A 19,881-nucleotide genomic window follows, 5' to 3' on the forward strand; every position below is an offset into this window, starting at 1 on the left:
AGAGCATTACGCAAGAGTGGGTGGGGCCCTTCTAAGTGTGAGGCCCTTACAGAGGCCCATGAAGCCAGCCCTATCCATATACACAAGCCTGTTCATGGTTTCTACTTCCTGTATTATGATAGGTGCATGAAAAAGAGCAACTTTTTTAATTTTTAATTTTTGGGGGGCTGCACCTGCAGCATGCAAAATTTCCCAGGCTATGGATTGAACCCATGCCACAGCAGTGACAATACCTAATCCTCAACATTTCAGATCTGAAAAACTGAGCTTGAGTCCACAAACACATATCAAGGTCAAGGTATCTGAGTAATCATTCCAGTATTCAGAAGGCAGGGCATTGGGGCTCAATTACTAAGAGTCTCAAAAGGATGGAACTAGTCTAGACAGATCATTAGCAGTGAACTTAATTCCCTAAGAGAAAGTAGTTGATTTAACATTTTTCTTAAGCCTTGCTCTGAAATATAGATTAACCCTACTGTCCAAAAGATTGGATTTTTCCATAATGAGATAAAAGTGGCTGTATCTCTTAAGGTGAACCAACAAATTTTTGAGTTTTTCTTAAGGAAGGCTTTTATTTCTTTATCTGTCTCCACATCACAATGTTTAAATGTGCCTGACAGGATCCAGTCTGATTATTCTAGAATCATGATTGTTTGTGCTCTCTGCTTGATTCAAGATCCTTATTCAAGCCCAATGAGCTAGGAATTGCATTTTCCATTTCAGATACTTTGAGAAATTTAACTTCTAAAGCTAGTTGAAGTAATTACAATTCTGTAAAAAGCTAAGTCAATTATGTTCTTTTTAAGAACTAAACCTACTTTTTGCCTTTAAATAAAATCAGTCTATGGTGTAACTGCTGGAAATGCCTACCTGCCAAACCTTAAATAGTCAGGGGCCCATTATGCTGTTCTGATTATTAAATGGAATGAGGCTGAGAGGGAAACAGCATATAGAGAATTGTTTTTACAAGATTTTAAACACTGGGTTTATGGTGTGTCATACACCAAGCCCCAAAGCCATGCAGAATGGCTTATAAATGTGAGTCATGCCAAAGTGTTTCCAGTTTCTGCCTGTAACAGTTTAGTTCTACATTCCATAGCAGTATATCCCTTCATATGGCAGGTACTATTCCAGGTAATCATTTAGTGCATTATACCATGGCCTAACTTCTTTTTTTCATCTTTAAAAAATATTTTTAAATGCCATATGGAAAATAAAAAAGTCTAAAATTAAGGTCACAGTCAAGAATTATAAAACATGTTGTTATAGAAACGAATAAGTTTCTATAACCACATCTGAAAATCAAACTATAATCATTGAAATTCTGAGAACAGCAGAGCGAAGAAGTTTATGTCTGGAGGACTCCGTTTTCTATACCTGCTTCCTTCCTCATTAATAAAAATTCTTGCCCCAAGCATGTAGAAAACTTAGCTTTTTCTAAAGCCTGGGATTTCTGGATAACAATTTAAGCTTCTTCTTCCTGGAGGTGCGGAAAAGCCTATGAATACATGGCATGGTTTTACCTTAGGACGTACATTTTGAGATCCTTATTGCTCATACATTCTTGCTACAGTAGAGTTTGCTGGATGACCGAGAGGCTCTGGTTGTAAATATATGCCAGCTATTATTCAGGATGATGCTTCTTTGCAATGCTTTATATTTTTATTTAAACATAAGCTGCTGCATCTGCCCGTAAAAAGATTAGTGTAAGCACTGTTTTTTGAATAGGTGACTCCAGGCCTGCTGCTTTACAAAGCATGTTTATCCCTGTGGATTTAGCTTTTGATTTGAAGAGCCTTGAGTTATGTATAAAGAGGCTTGAGAATCTCCATATTGTATGAGGAAGGGGACTCACAGTACAGTTTTTTAAGATATGAAATTCTCTGTCTTTCTTGGCTTCTGTGGCACACTTAGAAAATGAATTGCTACCGATAAAAGAGATATTTCCATGTCGAGATTTTATATTGAAAGAAAACATTTTCATGACCACTAACTCTAAAAATAGGCTAAAGAGCACATTCTAGAAATTCTGGAAGAATCAGACCTTCCCACTCTTCTCCAATACAACAAGCAGTAACTGTGGGTAGTTGAGGATTCATTTGTTGGTGAACACTATGCCTCTGAGTTTTAACAAATGGTTTAGAAGCAGAAGAGATAGGAAACTAGTGAAAACGCATTTTCTTTTTTTTTTACCTCCTCTCTCCACTTTTTCCCAAATGTATTCCTTTTGAGATTCAAATTAATTATAGGAAAGTTAGTTAACACATTTTTATTGTGTAGATGCTTTGTATGGAAAAGGAGAGGATAAACTCTTAAGTAACATAAGGAAATGAAGAAGAAATGACAGTGATAATAAACATGATCTTAATAACAACAGACAAGGGGTATTGATATTGAGTGCTTACCAACAGACTGATACTAATAAGAAATTTTCGTGCATTAGGTCACTTAATTATTCAGATAACTTTATAAGCTTAAAAGTTCTGTTTTGATTCATGCTGAGTAAACTGAGGCATTAAGAGAGAGAGGATAAACTGGCCAAAGTCACGCAATAAATGACTGGTAGACCTGGGGATCAAGACAGCTCTGTTTGACTCCAAGGTCTAAACTCTAACCACCTGACATACTAAGAAAGGAACCATATGCAGCAGTAGAATAGCAAATAAGAAATCAGAACTTGAGAACTGAATACATATGGGTTAAGACCAATGGAAGACTTAAGAGGAATGTTAAAAGAGGAAATGCATTCTAAAGTTTCCCTTGAAAAGGGGAAGACAAGGTAAATACACTTCATATGGATTAAGAATTATGTCTACCTTCCTTCATACTATTCAGCCTCATAAAATGTCGTGGCCAAGTAATTAGTTCTTACATTTTATTTTTTAAAAGTGCTGATTTCATTATTTTAGTAACATAATTACATGGCGAGGAAGGAGGAGAAAAAAATTCTTTTGAGTAGTGATATACTCCCTATTTGTACCTGACTGTTTTTTAACCCTTGTATCTGAAAAAGTATTTAGATAAAATTAGAAAGTCAGATGAATTTCACAAGGGTAAATTATATTATTCATAACCCATGTTGGTAGAAGCCATTTAATAAGATGGCCACTGTCCCTCAGCTCATCTGCTATTTTTGTTGTCGTTGTTTTGCTTTACTTTTAGCTAATTATGTCCTTCCTCCTTTTATTATTGATCTTGAGCTTGACTTTGCCAAAGTTCACATAGAAGTTGAACTCAGATTTTGTGCTGTCACAAAGGCTGATGAATATAAGCTAAATTTAAGATGCCAAAACCCTCTCAGATACCAGTGCAAGTGCCTAAAAAAATCCATGGTGAAGATAATGCAATTCTAATATGAAGTTGTTATTCAAGGCCAAGTTACTTTATAATTCCATTTACAAATCAAAACATTTTAAATGCATATTTTATTTGAAAACTTAGATAATCTTGATTTTAGCATTTTAAGTAAAAAATCATGATTACTACGGTATGTATTACTATTAAAATTAATTTTGTTGTACAGAATTGAGCCTGAATTGTTGAGATGGTAACCAGTAACAACTATATGAATGAAATAGCTAAAATCTTGTATTTCATTGTAAATTTCCATCCAATTTGTAAAATTAGTAGCTATAGGTTAAAATTTCCAAAAAGAGAGTTGAGAGTAGCTGTTGGAATACACATAAGTGTCAAAAGCACTCAGAGAAGTAGGCTGTAATACAACACCTATAACTTAGGAGATGACCTTGGGCAAGTTACTAATTTATTTAAAACTACCCTTCATTCAAAAAAAAAGGGTATAAATTAAGTGATATCATGATGTATAATGAAGATTTTACATATTTGCTATTTTATATATTTGGAAAGTAAGGATACAAATATAATATGAACTCAATTACACTGGATTGTGTTTTGAAAAAGATTTTTCAAAATATTAATAGTACTCTTGAGCCCAATAATTACTGAATTCATGAGTACTTAATTAGACACTACAGTAATTTTCTTTATTGCAGTTGCTCATTACATTAGTGGATGCTTATTTGTGGGGAAGCACTTAATATCCACAAGATGCCTATATAAATTAAATCTGGTATACAAGTGTGTCTTTCTAAACAAATTTTTCCTTTCCCTTATCTAGACAATCCCAAAGAGATGACTCGAGTGGCTGTTTTTGTGAGAATTTTGGATGTTAATGACAATGCCCCACAATTTGCTGTGTTTTATGACACTTTTGTATGTGAAAATGCCAGACCAGGACAGGTAAGCACCCAGAGGATTTAAAAGTGTAGCAAGATTTTAACAGGTACGTTAAATATTTTCTTTTCCCAATCCTGAGAGGAATGAGTAAACAGAATAAAATCACTCATATGAAGTCCTGGTCATATAATTAAATACAAACAAACAAAACCACAGGCTGATAGTTTTGGGGAGTTGAAAATGTTTTAAATAACAGTTAACAAGTTTCATATGTCCTTCCTAAAGTTCAAATGTAAATATGAGATTCTATTTTAGCCACAAAAGTTAAGGTGTAAGAAGAAATAGCTTTTTAAATTTTCAAAAACAAGGACAAAAAAACAAAGGAAAAATAAGTGCCGCTGTGCCATTAGATAAAGGTTGGTAACCACTGTAGATACGGAAAATGAAAGTTGGGGGAAAACACAGAGACAAATACTTGGGATCAGCAAAACGTTTTATCAAGACTCCAATGTACACAAATACGATTTTGAGGCAAGGCTGCTTACTGACTTTGCTCCTAAGACTTATACTTGCATTGCATCATTATAGCAACACATAAAATATTTAATGATTTAGTTTTCATCCTTTAAAACATTCTTCCTACACCAGCTTTGTTTATAACTCTTCAAATTTTTTCCTCAGTGGACTCATTTTGTTGTTTGGAGAGCTGCAGCCTGTATGGCTGAAAGAAATGCTCTTAATTGGTTTGAGTGCTATCTTTACAGAAGGAAGCTACATGTTATAAATAATAATTGAGAATCAAATGTGTTTTATTAAAGAAAAAGAAGCCATCACAAAACTGTATTGTGTTTTGACATCATTTGAGGCTCTTTATAAACATCAATGTCACTTACATTTTTATGCAAATTACATTGTGGAATAACTCAAATACTTCTTTCAGAAGTTCAAAGGGAATTCAATAGCCTGTCTATTGTTTGAAATGGTAAAATTGCTGCAATTGGATTCATTTTTTTATTTGAAAATGTTATGGAAATGTTTAATTTGGAGTACCTAAATGACTTAGCTACTTCCGACCTACTTCTTAATGAAACAGTGTGCCCTAAAAATACCATTCCAAATAGTCCTCTGCTTGGCAGGCTCAGCATGATACAAGTTGAAGCCTTTTCTCCAAGAGATAAATTACCCACTTTGCAACTGCTGCATACATTGCTTCCTCTATGGTTATTCTATTTGATTTTTCAAGAGATATCTTTTCAGAACATTTGAGTCATAAATACTGATTTCCAAATGTATTCAAAATATAGGATGTATTCAAAGTAAAGGAGGACTGTGTTTATTTTCTTTAGGTTTTTTTTTTTTTAACCTATATCTGGCTCAGTAATTTTCTGCACCTGTGGCATATGAAAGTTCCCATGCTAGGAACTGCAGCTGTCAGCCTAGGCCACAGCTCACCACAACAAACTCACCACAGCAACACCAGATCTGTGACCCACAAGCAAGGCTAGGTATTGAACCCACATCTTCATGGATACTAGTGAGGTTCATAACCCACCGAGCCACAACGGGAACTCCTTGCTCAGTAATTTCCTGTTTTTGGAACTTTTTTAAAAAAAAGTTGGGGAGTTCCAATTGTGGCTTGACAGAAATGAAACCTACTAGTATTCATGAGGATGTGGGTTTGATCCCTTGCCTCGCTCAGTAGGTTAAGGATCTGGCATTGCCTCAAGCTGCAGCGTAGCTCGAAGATGCAGCTTAGATCTGGCATTGCTGTGGTTATGACATAGGCCAGCAGCTGCAACTCTGATTCAACCCCTAGCCTGGGAACTCCCACATGCTGTACCTGTGACCCTAAACAAACAAACAAAAAGTTGGTATATTGAGGGAAAATAATCAAAGATGATTTTAATTAAAAAAAAGTAGTTATCCTATTTTTACAAACTTGGCTGCATGTGCAACAGTCTCCCACAATAGTATTTTTTTTTCTTTTTTAGCACCTTGAGGCATATGGAGTTCTAGGCCAGGGGTCATATTCCAGCCACAGTTGAGACCCACGCTGCAGGTGGGGCCATGCAGGATTCTTAACCCACTGTGCCAGGCCAGGGATTGAACCTGAGTCCCAGCACTGCAGAAATGCTGCCAATCTCATTGCACCACAGCAGGAACTCCCCATCGTAATAATTTTTAATAAGATCAGTTTGTTAGATGTAATTTTGGTGTCATAGGTTGAAACTGTTTTATACTCAGTGATGAAATTCTACGTTATGACATCCTAACAGGCAAAATCAGAATGGTTATTGGGAGTTCCCTGGTGGCTTAGTGGATTAAGGATCTGGCATTGTCACTGCTATGGCTCAGGTCGCTGCTGTGGCGCAAGTTCCATCCCTAGCCTGGGGATTTTGGCATGCCATAGGTGCAGCCAAAAAAAAATAGGAGAAGAAGAAGAAGAAAGGTTGTTGGATAAAGTCCTTCTTCACTGAACCTTTCTTGAAATTAATTTGTTAACTCTGTCTTCCCTCCTTCTAGGGAAGTGGAAGCTTTCGGGGCTTTTAGGTATGCTTTAGTTATTTATGGAGTAGTTCAATTAACCCAGTACTCCTCTGAGTTAAGTGCTCTTTAAGAGTAGCACTTAGAACAACATGAAACATAATTCTTTTTATTTGCTGTGGACACAATGAGACAGAAATAAAGCTATTGCCACCCCATCCTCCTTTCTTGCCTATTCCCTGGCCTAAGGGTGGAAGACTTTCCCCCAGGAAAGAATGCAAATTACAATCGATGTTGAATTAATAGTCCCCTCTTGTGCCTGAACTAAGCAGCTAGACTCCCATCTTTTCCATGTCAGACAGAGTCAGGGAACTTTGGGAAAGGAGAGAAAAGGGAACTGGCTATTCCTCTTTTCTTTCATTTTCCTTCACACATGACCTACTCCTTCAGTAAATAATACATAAATATATATATATACTTTAAATATACTTTGTATATATACATACATAATTTTTAATTTCTGTGAGAGGAGATAGCATTCAGTCTCACAGGAGGTTTCCCAGAGAGTCCCCCCAGGGAGAAGTACTGCTTATATTTACTCATTAATAGTATTTAAGCTCCAGGTCCTTATCAATCCCCAAAATTCCATTACATATTTTCCATAAAGTGATGTTTAGTCATTTTCCAAATGACTGAAAAGAGTGCTTTTTAACCAGAGCAAAGGGAATTTTCTTATAAGCAGAAACTGTTAGCCTTTTCACTGAAAAAGCAAAAATATTAAAACTTAGTGGCCAGTTTTCTAACTAATCATCTTATAAAATCCATTTGTCATCCCACATGCCCTTATGTTATGATCCTTGAAACACCCCTCATTTGATTTAAGATTATTTTAGAATAACCTGGTGAAAACACAAACCAATTTATATAGTTGCCAGGGAGATAAAACATAAATGACTTGTCTTTTTTTTTTTTTTATAATGGCTGCACCTGTGGCATATGGACGTTCATGGGCCAGGAATTGAATCTGCGCTACAGGTGTGGCCACACAGGATCCTTTAACTCATTTGTGATGGGCCTGAGATCAAACCTGTGCCTCCACAGCAGGAGAAGCCACTGCAGTCCAATTCTTAACCCGCTGCACCACAGAGGAAACTCCTCCATATCTAGTTTTTATATTCTTGAAATGGCTACTGAAATCACCTGTTATTTTTTTTTTCTCCAAATTGTGGCAACCTCTTTTATTGGCAGTAGGTCAAAATGAATTTGTCTCTAGTAGAAATAAAATAATGAGTGCTTATATATAGAGAAAGGGGAAATAATTTTATCTCCTTGTTGCCAACTTCTCATTTCTGTTGAAACTCTTTATGGTATTAATAACAAAATAAAATGTGATTTTTTAATATATGACTGGAAATGGAAAGGAAGACTATATTGAAAGGTAAATGCTGGATATGGAGAAGTTGGAGTTAGAAGCCAAGTTAAGTTATGTCTCAAAGAAAAAAAAATATATATCTTGCAAAGGAAGTAAGTACCTCCATCTGCATAGAGGACTCTTCTGATCATAAAAATATGTTGTGGTATGATATTGATTTGCAACATGCCATTGTGTTTTGTCTGTGTTATTACATGAGTTTTACTTATTCCCTTTATAATATTTAGTGAAAATACATTAGTAAATCACTGACATATTGCTGCTATATACAGTGCTACCATCTTTCATTAAAATAATACATCTTAATTGAGAATTTTTATTGAAACCTTTACAATTTCTTATAGATATGCATTATATAAATATATATGTATATGTATACATATACACACATATATATATATGAAGATGTGGCTCTTTTGTGCTCTAAACTGTGTTATTTTGGCCCATGAAAATGAACTAGAATTATAATTTGTAATCATAGCTGCAAATGCATTTTTATTATGAGATATTGTAGTTTTTATTTTAAAAGAACATTAACTCTACTTTTATATTTATGTCACTTTTATGCAGCTATATGTGAGAGTAAACATATTAATTTCAATATCTATAAAAGCATAAGAATTTCCATTTTTCTCCTTTCTTCTTACGTTATTTCATTTATGCCATTTATTTTCCTCTTCAACTTGTTACTATAAATCACTATTTGAAAATAAAATTCTTTAGATTCTTCCACAAACAAGAGTCAGTAAAGAAATATTTTTGTAATTGTATGGATTCCTCTTAAATGGTATTAGTTAAAATTATTTTAACATTTTTATCCTAATTCCTTCATGTATATACTATCATTTGGGTTTTTTTTAATGGATAGGACACTAATCATAAATTCTTCTATTTAATCTTAAATTACCACTAAAATTTCATAGTTTTTTTAAAATATATTTTAAATTAAAATTTTAATGTTTTTTTGCTGCTTATTTATAGACAATAATAAATACCTATCTTTGTTTTGTCCAAATATATTTCTTGTATCATTTTGAAGTAAATGATTGGAGAGTGCCTCTTTTTTTTTTTTTTTTTTTGCTTTTGAAGGCCACATATGTGGCATATGAAAGTTCCCAGGCTAGGGGTTGAATCAGAGCTGAAGCTGTCCACCTATGCCACAGCCACAGCAACACCAAATCTAAGTCGCATCTGTGACCTAAACCGCAGCTCACAGCAATGCAGGTTCCTTAACCCTTTGAGCAAGGCCAGGGATTGAACCCCCATCCTCATGGATACTAGTTGGGCTCGTTATAAGCCACAATAGGAACTGCTGAGAGTACCTCGATTTTAACAAAATTTTTTATAGGAAATTTTAAAGGAAATAATTTAATCCAGAATAGTGAAAATAATTTATTTTTTCTAATTATTTTACATAATGTTTTAAACTTAAAACATCTTTTAAAATAAACAAAGCTTTAGGGAAAATATTTCTATCAAACTAATAGAATATTTAATTTAATGAAGTAAAAACTATATTTCTTTCAGTTAAAGATTAATTTGACCATTTATTATAGTTATCAATAGATATATTTGACAAATTTGAAGCCTTCTTGCAAAATTAAAATATGCAAATATATATAAATAATGTTATGCATATAATTAAGTATTAAATGGATATATATCCAAATATATATAGCTATCTGTTATAGATATATTTTGCATAATATTAATCATTTAATATATTAAAAGCAGTGATCTGATTATACTATAAGGTGTTACATTTTCTACTGTTACTAGATAGCTTTTTAAATTTTTAAATTTTTTTTTGTTTTTTTTTTTGGCTTTTGTCTTTTCTAGGGCCACACCTGCGGCACACGGAGGTTCCCAGGCTAGGGGTCAAAATGGAGCTACAGCTGCCAGCCTACACCACAGCCACAGCAATGCCAGATCGGAGCTGCGTCTGCTACCTACACCACAGCTCAGGGCAAGGCCGGATCCTTAACCTAGTGAGCGAGGCCAGGGATCGAACTCGAAACCTCATGGTCTCTAGTCATTTGTTTCCAGTGCACCACAATGGGAACTCCCCATAGATAGCTTTTTAAGTTTTATTAATTAAATTAACTAGTTTATTGAAGTATAGTTTATTTACAGTGTAGATCCTTTTAATATCCTCTTACCCTAAAATGAATCAAAGAGTGGATCCTGGAGTTCCCACTGTGGTTCAGCGGAAACGAATCTGACTAGCATCCATGAAGATGCAGGTTTTATCCCTGGCCTCAGTCAGTGGGTTTAAGGATCTGGCATTGCCCTGAGCTATGGTGTAGGTCGCAGACATGGCTCAGATTCTGCATTGCTATGGCTCTGGTGTTGGCCAGCAGTTACAACTCCGGTTTGACCCCTAGCCTGGGAACCTCCATATGTCGTGGGTGTGGCCCTAAAAAAAAAAAGTCGATCCTTACAAAATAACTGTTCCTCATAGTAAGTATATGTTGAATTTAAAAATATATAATTTCATTGACAGTGCAAATGAAGTGAATGGTTACTGTCAAAGTACATAATGTTTGTCTTCCCTTTATTAACTTATATAAAGTATTGTCTATAAAAATCTCTATATCCTTTGAATAGTTTTCAGTTTACTTTTGATGAAGAGGACAGCCATAGTGACCTTAATTTTCTAAATTTTAGTATATTAGATAACCATTCCAGATAAATGTTTAAAGATATATGAGGAGTTCCCGTCACGGCTCAGTGGTTACGAACCTGACTGTAATCCATGAGGACACAGGTTTGATCCCTGGCCTCGCTCAGTGGATTAAGAATCCGGCATTGCCCTGAGCTATATAGGTCGCAGGTGTGGCCCAGATCCCGCGTTGCTGTGGCTGTGGCATGGGCCGGCGGCTACAGCTCTGATTGGGCCCTTAGCCTGGGAACCTCCATATGCCGCGAGTGCAGCCCTAGAAAATACAAAAAGACAAAAAAAATAATAATAATGGATAATATTTAGGGGAACTTGAGAAACAGAGAGGGAAGTGAGAGTCAAGGGAGGGAGAGATGGAGACTTAAAATAACAGTAACAAGATGGAATAATTCAAATAAAGACACATGTATAAGGAAGAAAATCAATTATTTTAAATAAATGTTAGACAAAGTTGGATATTCAGAAATTGCATATTATAAAGCAGATTATATCCATGGGAATTTGATAAATATTCATTTTTCTCTCTTGTGCAGCTAATACAGACTATAAGTGCAGTAGACAAAGATGACCCTTTAGGTGGACAGAAATTTTTCTTCAGTTTAGCTGCTGTCAATCCAAACTTCACAGTACAGGACAATGAAGGTAAATTTTATTTTATTTTATTTTTATTTTTATTTATTTATTCATTCTTTTTATGGCCACACCTGCGGCATATAGAACTTCTAGGGCTAGGGGTCGAGTCTGAGCTGCATCTTCCACTTACACTGCAGCTTTTGGCAGTGCTGGATCCTTAACCCACTGAGCAAGGCCAGGAATTGTATCTGCATCCTTATGGATACTATGTCAGGTTCTTAACCTGCTAATCCACAATGGGAACTCCAGAGGTAAATTTTAGAGTGTGTTCATTATGATTTAGGGTAACATGAACAAGAATTTTTCAAAAGTAACAATTTCTATATACATTATGTATTAATTTATAGATCTGTGTTACAAAATTTTGTTTTCATTAGGCTTTTAAAGAGATATGGTAATTGACAGTGTTGACTCTCTTGAATTTTGCAATAATAGAATACATGAAAGAAGTCTCTAATGGGTACTAATAAAAAGATGGACTCTTGTAAGGACTAGAAAGTCTGGAAATAATCAATTCCTATAACAAAAATGGTAGAGCACACAGAGAAATGAATGACTCAGTGAGACTCTTGTGCAAACTTCAGTGAGATTTAATAGCAGCAGATTCACCAGAGCCAAAGATGCATAGAAGAAGAATAAGAAAAAGAAGTAGCTACATCAGCCTATGAAGCGATTGAGTGCAAAAGGTTAGTTATAAAGGCAAAGATACCCTATTTCCTCATATAACATCTAAATTTTATAATGTCTCTGTGATCAAAAATAAAAAGCATTATGTCTTACATTCTCAAAAACAACAGAAACATATTTTAGAGGAAAATACAAAAATTGTTACTATTTTTTTAAAAGTAGAACAGCTTTATTCTTTAGAAAATATGTATGGTAATTATAAGCTATGTAATTAGAGATTTTCTTTGCTCAATAAATTTATATAAAACTAATTATGTTAATTATTTGCTGTTAAAAAGGCATACTTGTTTTAGAGCAACTATAGATGTTATTCTTAAAATAAATTTAATGACTACATTGGCATATTTAAAATGCCTTTCTATGTAGGTATGCTGGCAGAGCCAGATTGTGCTATCAATTCTAGGTGGCTTTCAGAATGTCAGAAAGTAGTTTAAGAAAGTGAATAGCTTTACATTGAGCAACCATCATTTGAGATATATAGGAGAAACTGGACAAATTTGTTGAAGGGAGAGCATCAGTTGTTAACATCTGCTTACTAAATCTAAGTTTCTTAAATTTCTATGTTTTCTGTCCCTCTAAAATTATTGTGTTTGGAAAAATTAACAGAGATTTGAGAGAGAAAATAAAAAATGCCCAATTACATTTGAATATCAGAAAAACAATACCCATCATTTTAATTTGCTGGATCTGGTAATCTACACATAGAATTTGAACTGTATATTCTCAGTACTTAGTTAACAATGTTGTACCTCTTTCTACTTGTATTTTAATTTGTCTTATGTTCCTGTTAAACTGAGCCCTGGAGCTCAACAAGCCACCTTTCAATTTTAAAAAGAAATAGAGACTTGTATCTTATCACAGAATTTCATAATTACTGGGAAAACAACTTGAGGCTAATTGTAATTAACTTTTGATAAATAGTGCTATTTTCCTATATTTGGAAGAGTTTCCCATCCTAGGTAAGCTACTCAAAGCAAGGGCTGAAGTCATGTGAATATAAACCTGAACATACTCTAAATAGAATATCCAAAAGTCTGATTGAGTATTTGATCCTATCTTGTATAAATTCACTATTTTCTGTTATTGGGTGAATTTTGAAAGAAATTCCAATGACATAGACATCACCTTAAAGTTAATCTTCTTGATAAAATAGCCTTTCATTTATCTATATGTTCACCTTAAAAGTCTTTAATTTCTACATCATTCTTTTTTTAAAAATACATTTATTTCCTGCTTCTGTGATACCACACTTGGTATCACATTATTAAGACTCCCTCACTTTTCACTATCTTATAGGTCAAAAGCATTATATAAACTTCCTGATTTTTTTTTTTGTCTTTTTGCCTTTTCTTGAGCCGCTACCGTGGCACATGGAGGTTCCCAGGCTAGGGGTCCAATCGGAGCAATAGCCACCAGCCTACACCAGAGCCACAGCAACTAGGGATCTGAGCCGCATCTGCGACCCACACCACAGTCACGGCAACGCCAGATCCTTAACCCACTGAGCAAAGCCAGGGATCGAACCCGCAACCTCATGGCTCCTAGTTGGATTTGTTAACCATTGCGCCACGACGGGAACTCCGTAAACTTTATGAATATTTAATAAAATTACTTGAATAGAATGATTTGTTTTAGGGTAAAACTTACTTTGTTTCTCTAATGTGTAAAAGCTCTTGAGGCAAAATTAAGCTTTGGAAATTTTTGAAAAGTTAAAGAAAATACAAGGCAAGAAGACTTTTAAAAAATCCACATGTATATAAATGTTTATTTTATTTTATTTTTTGCTTCTTAGGGCTGCACCTGTGGCATTTGACTCCAGGCTAGGAGTCAAATTGGAGCTGTAGCTGCCAGCCTATGCCACAGCAACATGGGATCCAAGCCACCTCTTTGAGCTACACCCGTCATGGCAATGCCAGTTCCTTAACCCACTGAGTGAAGCCAGGGATCAAACCCACATTCTCATGGTTACGAGTCAGATTCGTTTCCACTGAGCCACAACAGGAACTCCCTATAAATGTTTATTTTAGTGTATGTTTGAAAAAGAAAAAATTGAATCCTAATACCTCTTGGAAGACAAATCAAAATTGAAAAATTATTAGGATCACATTTTAGTTTTTATATTTGCTTATGCACATCTTCTATGTGGGTAATTTACTTTCCAAGCTTATATTACAAGTAGCTAATTAATATAAGATTTAACTTCTTACTAATAATTTAGGAAATGATTACTTTATGTCCAACCACTGTACCTGCAAAAATGTATCAGTTTTCTTTTTTTTTTAATTTTTTACATTTTGCTCTCTTGTTTGTTTGATTTAGCAATTTCCTAACTCACTCCTATCCCTACACTGGCATTTTAAAGAGCCTATGGGATTGGCTAAAACAAGACTCAGCACACTGGACAAACAGAATAGGAAATTATCATTCAAGTATATATTGATTTCATTTTTCAATATTTGTTATGTAGAGCTAGAAGAGAATTTTTTATTAACATCACAACTCACATTTAAGGATACTGGGTGAGTTAGCAGATAAAAGAAATATCAATAGCAGTATACTAGGTAGTAGGGTGCTAGCCTTGATTAAGTCCCTCCTTCCTTCTGTGTGTCTATTAGGCACTCCACCCACACTAGTTGTCTCCCACCAATATTTTGAGTTAAATACACATTGTATTAATTTTAACGGGTGGAAATCAAAGTTCAGAAATATTAGGGCATTCTTTGGTGGTTCAGTGGGTTAAGGATCCGACATTGTCATTGCTGTAGCTCTGATCACTGCTGTGGTGCAGACTGGATCCCTGGCCCTGGCCCTTCAGCATTCCACGGGCATGCCCCTCCCCCTCCCCCCCCCCCCCCCCCCCCCCCCCCCCCCCCCCCGCCCTGCCAAAGAAAATCAAGTAACTCGCTCACTGTTCTTCATGTATTGGGACTTTTGAAGGTTTTTTTGACTGTATTGCTGATTTTTAAAGTGGAACTATAGTTAAAATCTAACTAATCATATTAATCTTCATGAATATTGGATTAATGTGTGTTTTGTGCATGGGTAGGCACACATACATTTGTAAATAAAAAACATTTACTATCATATGCATATGTTTATATTTTCTGAAAACTCCAAAAAATAATATGCTACCATCTGGGTAATTTTGATAAAGGATTTTTTATAAAAACTCACAACTTTGAAAACATCTGAGAATTAGTTAAAAATCTAATAAGTAGTTATCATATTCAGTTCTCAAACTATCTTATTTATCTTATCTGTATTTGAATTGTCTTGTATAATTTGATGGAAAAATTGACATCAATTTTGTATTTTACATATACATCTTTTTTTTTGGTCTGCACCAGTGGCATATGGAAATTCCCATATCAGGGATCAAACCCATACCACATCAGTGACCCAAGCCACTGCAGGGACAATGATGGGCCCTTAACCTACCTACTGGGCTACCAGGGAACTCCTAAACATCTTTTTATTTATATGTCAAACCAGGGTGATCAGGATGAGACAAATGTATTGTCCCCAGCCATTTTTAATATATTAAAATTTATTTTAGATAATACTGCCAGGATTTTAACCAGAAAAAATGGATTCAATAGACATGAAATAAGCACCTATCTCTTGCCTGTGGTGATATCAGACAATGATTACCCGATTCAGAGCAGCACTGGCACACTCACCATCAGAGTCTGTGCCTGCGACAGCCAAGGCAACATGCAGTCCTGCAGTGCCGAAGCCCTGCTTCTTCCTGCCGGCCTCAGCACTGGGGCCTTGATAGCCATTCTTCTCTGCATCATTATTCTGCTAGGTAAGAAACTTTAGAGAAAATACACTTGTTTCCTAGATGATTTACTTGACTGTATTTATAAGAAATGTTGCTATTAATATAATCCCCCCCAAAAAAGATTCTTTCCCCCCAAAAAACCCCATATTTAGGACAGACATAAATTAATGATAGGATGTTATTTGTATTAAAATATTTTATCTGATCAGGTAGTTATTATTTTCCTTTTTAAACAATGGAAGTAAAATTTGGAAATGTTCAAAACATTTTCCAAGGTTACGCAATGTCTAAGTAGCCATGCCAAGGCAAGGCACTGTATGTGTAGTTTTTTCAGTAAATCTAAAGTTTATTTCCCCCTTATTTTCCTTATTACAGTGGATGAAAGCCTCACTGTCTTACCTCTTCACTGATATAATGTTAACATAGCCCTTTATATGAGGCACTTGTCCCTAAAACAATAATACTTGATTTTATAACTCAGAGCAAATTGCCTTTGAATTAAAAATCAAGATTGTTTGCCCTCTAGTTGCATTATCTTGAAACTATTGTGAGTATTCCTGTGACCCTCATCAAAAACCACTCTATCTGACATTTCAAGAAACAGTGAAATAAACTGGGTTTTGAAGCCAATCCTAGTAAGTTTTATTATCCTCATTATTAGAACCTTTTTTACTGGGTAAGATCATTTGGTGGATAATAAGCAATCGGAGGTTTAAAATCTTTACATCACAAGTTTGTGCGTGTGTGCACAAATACATGAATTTAGCCAAAATAAAAGGTCACGGTTTCTTAAAAAACTTGAAGAATAAACATTTTTTTTTCTCTTGATGGTGACCTATTTATTTTTTAATCACTTTGAGGGTCAAGAACAGTTGTCAGTGGATTAAAACTGTCTTTTTTTGTGGCATTACAAAAAAAGACCCTTGTTTGCCCTCTCACACAAGATTGAGGGCAAGAAGTCTTATAAAAGAAAAAACATAACTTAGTACCACTTTACATAATAATATAATTGCCTTCATTCTGGCTGCTATGACAGAATACCATAAACTGTAGCTTAAATCACAGAAACTATTTCTCACAGTATGGAGATAGGGAATCCAAGATCAAGGCAACTGGCAGATTTTGTCTTGGGTGAGACCATTAGTTTGCAAACTGCTATCTCCACCTGTATCCTCACCATCCTCAAGTGGCAGAGAGCAACCATTTCTCTCTCTTTTTATAAGACCACTAATCCCATTTGTGAGGGTGCCACCCCCATGACCTAATTACCTCCCAAAGATTCCTCCTCCATATGTCATCACACTGGGAATTTATTTAGGCTTTAACCTATGAAATTTTAGGAGACACATTCAGTCCATTCTAGTAATAAATCCCATACCCTTTAAATATTTGTTCCAATGGGGCTAAAAGTGCTAAGATATTTTCCCTTCCTTCATCTAATTGAATTTACATCTGTTTCTCCAAGTCATCATTTAAAGGGATCATGGCCAAAATGTTTGAGGATAATGAATAAGAGTGGGGGAACTAATACAACCAGGGAGAATTTAACTTTCTCCTTCCTTTGGTACTATTACCATTATTTTGACTATTAAAAGAATAATTTATTATTATTATCATTACTAATACTTTCTCATGGAAATAGGGAAATGTCCTGAGTGATACACATTTCTACTTGTGGATCTGTACTTAAGATGCTTCTACCTAAGATTCATACATAATTTTTATAGTTAATTCAATGTGGCAATTTGAATTCACTCTTTGCCATCATGTGATCCAGCAATCTTCTTATTTTTTAGTCTTATGTATTTCCATGGAAAAACTCATAAATTTCTAAACTAATAATGTCTAAATAATATGGTCTTTTTTTCCCCCAGTAATAGAGGTCTTTTAGTAATAATGTAAGAGAAAAAATTATGTAAATCCATTAGCAAAGCTATTTAACAGAAATGAATACTCCATGCAAAGAAATCTGCTTTTTAAATACTGCATAAGGATCTAAAAATATGGGCATTTTTTTCCCTTCTTAATTGTTTTATTTGAAGCTGAGTTCACTTTGTGTCTATTTTTTAATACATCTTATGCCACTATTGAATGCAAAGTATAAATAATGCCTGTACCATCAGGAACTATCTTTAAACAGTTCTTAGAAAAATAGATAAAATAAGTCACTGTATTTGAAATATCATTCATATTGCTTTAAAAATAAATTAGAACCACTGTTCTTAAACTCAGCTCTTCCTGGAGAAACCTTTCAACACTCCCTTCCCCTCTCCACTACCCCACCAAAACCAAAAAAAAACAAAAAACAAATCAACCCTAAAATCTAATCTGTTTCAGATAAACCTAAATACTTAAACTTGTTTATAGTAAGTACACTCGTTATTTATATAGCGTTTTCTATGGTCCTCTAATGCATCTTTTTTTTCCCTTTTTTTTTTTCTTTTTTCAAGTTATAGTAGTACTGTTTGCAGCCCTGAAAAGGCAGCGGAAAAAAGAGCCTCTGATCTTGTCTAAGGAAGATATCAGAGACAACATCGTGAGCTATAACGATGAAGGTGGGGGAGAGGAGGACACCCAGGCCTTTGATATTGGCACCCTGAGGAATCCTGCAGCTATTGAGGAAAAAAAGCTGAGGCGAGATATTATTCCAGAAACTTTATTTATACCCCGGAGGACTCCTACAGCGCCGGATAATACTGACGTCAGAGATTTCATCAACGAAAGGCTAAAGGAGCATGATCTGGATCCCACCGCCCCGCCCTATGACTCCCTGGCTACCTACGCCTACGAAGGAAACGATTCCATCGCAGAATCTCTGAGTTCTTTAGAGTCAGGTACCACTGATGGAGACCAGAACTATGATTACCTCCGAGAATGGGGCCCTCGGTTTAATAAGCTGGCGGAAATGTACGGGGGCGGGGAAAGTGACAAAGACTCTTAACCTAGGATATGTGTTCTGCCCAAACACGAGGAAGTAACTTTACAGACACCGTCTCCGCTTCACAATATTTGATATTCAGGAGAATTTTCCTGCCACTCAGCACAATTTTTCCATTTCCACTTAATTTGTTCCTTAATTACATTAATTCTTTCCTGTAGGATGTCTCATGGAATATATACATTTTATTTAATCACTTCCAAGAGCCAAAGCTATGGAAATCAGTGTTGTCCATCTTAGGAAATAAAAGATAATTTCAGAAACATGAACAGGATAGTTCTCCCTTAAGCAACCTCACAAACAAGCCGCTTCTGTTAAATACCTGCCCTGCCCTTGCAAATGAAGCTTTCAAAAGGTGAAGAAAAATTTTAAGGTATATCCTGTTCTGTACATTAAATTAAAAAAAGTACATGTTGTGTTAGTAAGTGTGATATGCAACCTGGTATACAAACGTTTGTGCAATTTCATTTCATCAAATTCTATCTGCTAATGTTTTATATTTATATTTTTGTATTTATTTTTAAAAAAATAAACCAGTTTTTACAACTACCTTGTCTCTAGCGTCTTTTTTCCCTAGGAAGAAACAGTTTCTTCATGGACTAAATATCTTGGTACAGAAGTACACTGAATGCAGGTAAGTACACAAAGTCATAATTACTATGACATAATTACATAATTAAGAAAAATAATGTGATTTAGGTAAGAATTATTTTTCCAGTGAGTCTTGCTATGCTGTGATATATGAAAAACTCTTCACATTAAAAGTGATACTCATTTAGAGATCACCTAAAAATTTACCACATGAACAAATTTAAAATATAGCCATCCTTATGCTAAAAATCCCCAAATACCAGAAGTGCAGTCATTTCATTTTGTTCTTAATCACTAAAATAATATTTGAAAGAATAAAATGTTTTCTTATTTTTGTATAACATTTGTGCTATTCAGGTTTATGGGCAATAATAGTTCAGACAGATTTCATACTGAAATAATCTTTTAATGGAAAATATGCTTACCTCCCATGGTGACTTTGAAATGCCTAGTAA

At 34.8% G+C, this 19,881-nt stretch overlaps 1 protein-coding gene across 1 annotated transcript in view; it reads left to right on the plus strand.

Moving 5' to 3' along the window:
* LOC125111908 (cadherin-10) overlaps positions 1 to 19,312 on the plus strand; it is a 110,282-nt gene extending 90,970 nt beyond the window's left edge. The window contains exons 8-11 of the mRNA XM_047754062.1: positions 4,139 to 4,260; positions 11,327 to 11,435; positions 15,670 to 15,921; positions 18,348 to 19,312. Of these exons, the coding sequence (XP_047610018.1) occupies positions 4,139 to 4,260; positions 11,327 to 11,435; positions 15,670 to 15,921; positions 18,348 to 18,838 (974 nt within the window). The 3' untranslated portion in view covers positions 18,839 to 19,312. The remainder of the gene's footprint in view (positions 1 to 4,138; positions 4,261 to 11,326; positions 11,436 to 15,669; positions 15,922 to 18,347) is intronic.
* The last annotated feature ends 569 nt before the right edge of the window (positions 19,313 to 19,881 follow it).

This window comes from Phacochoerus africanus, chromosome 1 (genome assembly GCF_016906955.1).
Source record: "Phacochoerus africanus isolate WHEZ1 chromosome 1, ROS_Pafr_v1, whole genome shotgun sequence".
In the NCBI taxonomy this organism is placed as follows: Eukaryota; Metazoa; Chordata; class Mammalia; order Artiodactyla; family Suidae; genus Phacochoerus; species Phacochoerus africanus.